The sequence below is a fragment of the Canis lupus genome, chromosome 14 (genome assembly GCF_011100685.1).
Source record: "Canis lupus familiaris isolate Mischka breed German Shepherd chromosome 14, alternate assembly UU_Cfam_GSD_1.0, whole genome shotgun sequence".
Classification (NCBI taxonomy): domain Eukaryota; kingdom Metazoa; phylum Chordata; class Mammalia; order Carnivora; family Canidae; genus Canis; species Canis lupus.
The window spans coordinates 26,929,502-26,932,569 of NC_049235.1; the positions used below are offsets into that span (position 1 = coordinate 26,929,502).

At 40.9% G+C, this 3,068-nt stretch overlaps 1 protein-coding gene across 1 annotated transcript; it reads left to right on the forward strand.

Annotated features, from left to right (window-relative positions):
- Positions 1–2,085: 2,085 nt before the first annotated feature.
- Positions 2,086–2,562, forward strand: LOC119876965 (60S ribosomal protein L23a-like). Its single transcript, XM_038556378.1, has one exon. It carries the CDS (start codon positions 2,086–2,088, stop codon positions 2,560–2,562), a length of 477 nt encoding a protein of 158 aa, XP_038412306.1.
- Positions 2,563–3,068: the final 506 nt, after the last annotated feature.

The following is a 3,068-nucleotide window of genomic DNA, read 5'->3' on the forward strand; positions in this document are numbered from 1 at the left end:
ACAATGAGACTGAAGAAAGAGAAATTAAGGAGTCAATCCCATTTACAATTGCACCCAAAAGCATAAGATACCTAGGAATAAACCTAACCAAAGAGGTAAAGGATCTTTACCCTAAAAACTATAGAACACTTCTGAAAGAAATTCAGGAAGACACAAAGAGATGGAAAAATATTCCATGCTCATGGATTGGCAGAATTAATATTGTGAAAATGTCAATGTTACCCCAGGGCAATTTACACGTTTGTTGCAATCCCTATCAAAATACCATGGACTTTCTTTTTTTAAATTTTTTTTTTAATTTTTATTTATTTATGATAGTCACAGAGAGAGAGAGAGAGAGAGAGAGAGAGAGGCAGAGACACAGGCAGAGGGAGAAGCAGGCTCCATGCACTGGAAGCCTGATGTGGGATTCGATCCCGGATCTCCAGGATCATGCCCTGGGCCAAAGGCAGGCGCTAAACCGCTGCGCCACGCAGGGATCCCCCCGTGGACTTTCTTCAGAGAGTTGGAACAAATTATTTTAAGATTTGTGTGGAATCAGAAAAGACCCCGAATAGTCAGGGGAATTTATAAAAGAAAACCATATCTGGGGGCATCACAATGCCAGATTTCAGGTTGTACTGCAAAGCTGTGGTCATCAAGACAGTGTGGTACTGGCACAAAAACAGACACATAGATCAATGGAACAGAATAGAGAACCCAGAAGCGGACCCTGAACTTTATGGTCAACTAATATTCGATAAAGGAGGAAAGACTATCCATTGGAAGAAAGACAGTCTCTTCAATAAATGGTGCTGGGAAAATTGGACATCCACATGCAGAAGAATGAAACTAGACCACTCTCTTGCACCATACACAAAGATAAACTCAAAATGGATGAAAGATCTAAATGTGAGACAAGATTCCATCAAAATCCTAGAGCAGAACACAGGCAACACCCTTTTTGAACTCGGCCACAGTAACTTCTTGCAAGATACATCCACGAAGGCAAAAGAAACAAAAGCAAAAATGAACTATTGGGACTTCATCAAGATAAGAAACTTTTGCACAGCAAAGGATACAGTCAACAAAACTAAAAGACAACCTACAGATGGGAGAAGATACTTGCAAATGATGTATCAGATAAAGGGCTAGTTTCCGAGATCTATAAAGAACTTATTAATAACTCAACAGCAAAGAAACAAACAATCCAATCATGAAATGGGCAAAAGACATGAACAGAAATCTCACAGAGGAAGACATAGACATGGCCAATATGCACATGAGAAAATGCTCCACATCACTGGCCATCAGGGAAATACAAATCAAAACCACAATGAGATACCACCTCACACCAGTGAGAATGGGGAAAATTAACAAGGCAGGAAACCACAAATGTTGGAGAGGATGCGGAGAAAGGGGAACCCTCTTACACTGTTGGTGGGAATGTGAACTGGTGCCGCCACTCTGGGAAACTGTGGAGGTTCCTCAAAGAGTTAAAAATAGACCTGCCCTACGACCCAGCAATTGCCCTGCTGGGGATTTACCCCAAAGATACAGATGCAATGAAACACCGGGACACCTGCACCCCGATGTTCATAGAAGCAATGGCCACGATAGCCAAACTGTGGAAGGAGCCTCGGTGTCCATCGAAAGATGAATGGATCAAGAAGATGTGGTTTATGTATACAATGGAATATTACTCAGCTATTAGAAATGACAAATACCCACCATTTGCTTCAACGTGGATGGGACTGGAGGGGATTATGCTGAGTGGAGTAAGTCAGTCGGAGAAGGACAAACATTATATGTTCTCATTCATGTGGGGAATATAAATAATAGTGAAAGGGAATAAAGGGGAAAGGAGAAAAAATGAGTGGGAAATATCAGAAATGGAGACAGAACATGAAAGACTCCTAACTCTGGGAAACGAACTAGGGGTGGTGGAAGGGGAGGAGGGCGGGGGGTGGGGATGAATTGGTGACAGGCACTGGGGGGAGCACTTGACGGGATGAACACTGGGTGTTATTCTGTATGTTGGTAAATTGAACACCAATAAAAAATAAATTTATTTAAAAAAAATTTGTTCATAGCCCTTTCACAAAGATGGCACCTAAGGTGAAGAAGGAAGCCCCTGCCCCTCCCAAAGCCAAAGCCAAAGCCAAAGCAGAGGCTTTGAAAGCTAAGAAAGCGGTGCTGAAAGGCGTGCACAGTCACAAAAAGAAGAAGATCTGCACGTCACCTACATTCCGAGGACCCAAGACCCTGTGTCTCCGAAGGCAGCCCAAATATCCTCGAAAGAGCACCCCCAGGAGAAACCAGCCTTATCACTATGCCAGCATCAAGTTCCCCCTAACTACTGAGTCAGCCATGAAGAAAATAGAAGACAACAACACACTTGTGTTCATTGTGGATGTCAAGGCCAATAAGCACCAGATCAAACAGGCTGTGAAGAAGCTCTATGGCATTGATGTGGCCAAGGTCAACACCTTGATCAGGCCTGATGGAGAGAAGAAAGCATATGTTCGATTGGTTCCTGACTCTGATGCTTTGGATGTTGCCAACAAAATCGGGATCATCTAAACTGAGTCCAGCCGGCTATAAATCTAAATATAAATTTTTTCACCAAAAAAAAAAATTTTTTGTTTATAAAGTATATTTTATTGTACATTTTTTTCTGTTTCTTGAAATGGTATTTATTTCCCTCTTCCTCTCCATCACTTTTTGCTAATATATTTTGTCAAATTCCAATACTTGCTCTATCCCATATTTGTTTTGGTGGCATGGTGGAGGAAGTCTGTGGTCCACTGTGAGTGTTTTATTATGACTGTGGTTAATCACTGTAATTACTAATCCTGATGACTGCTCTAAAGTTGAAGCATTAGGATAGTAGTTTAGTGTTTTGAGAGTAGTTATTGGAGTGAGAGGCAATTTTCCACATGTATATTTCATTCACATTAAGTTAAACATTTTTTTGATATGGGATATCTAAGTGGAGATGTCAGGCAATTGGATGCCTAAGTTCCGGGAGGATTAATTATTCAGTTTTTTAAAAAAATGTTTTGAGTTAGAAGATAAATTATCAGATT

Bases quoted from the DNA above. Each gene is read 5' to 3' on its own strand.
- LOC119876965 (XM_038556378.1), top strand. From the start codon at position 2,086: ATGGCACCTAAGGTGAAGAAGGAAGCCCCTGCCCCTCCCAAAGCCAAA.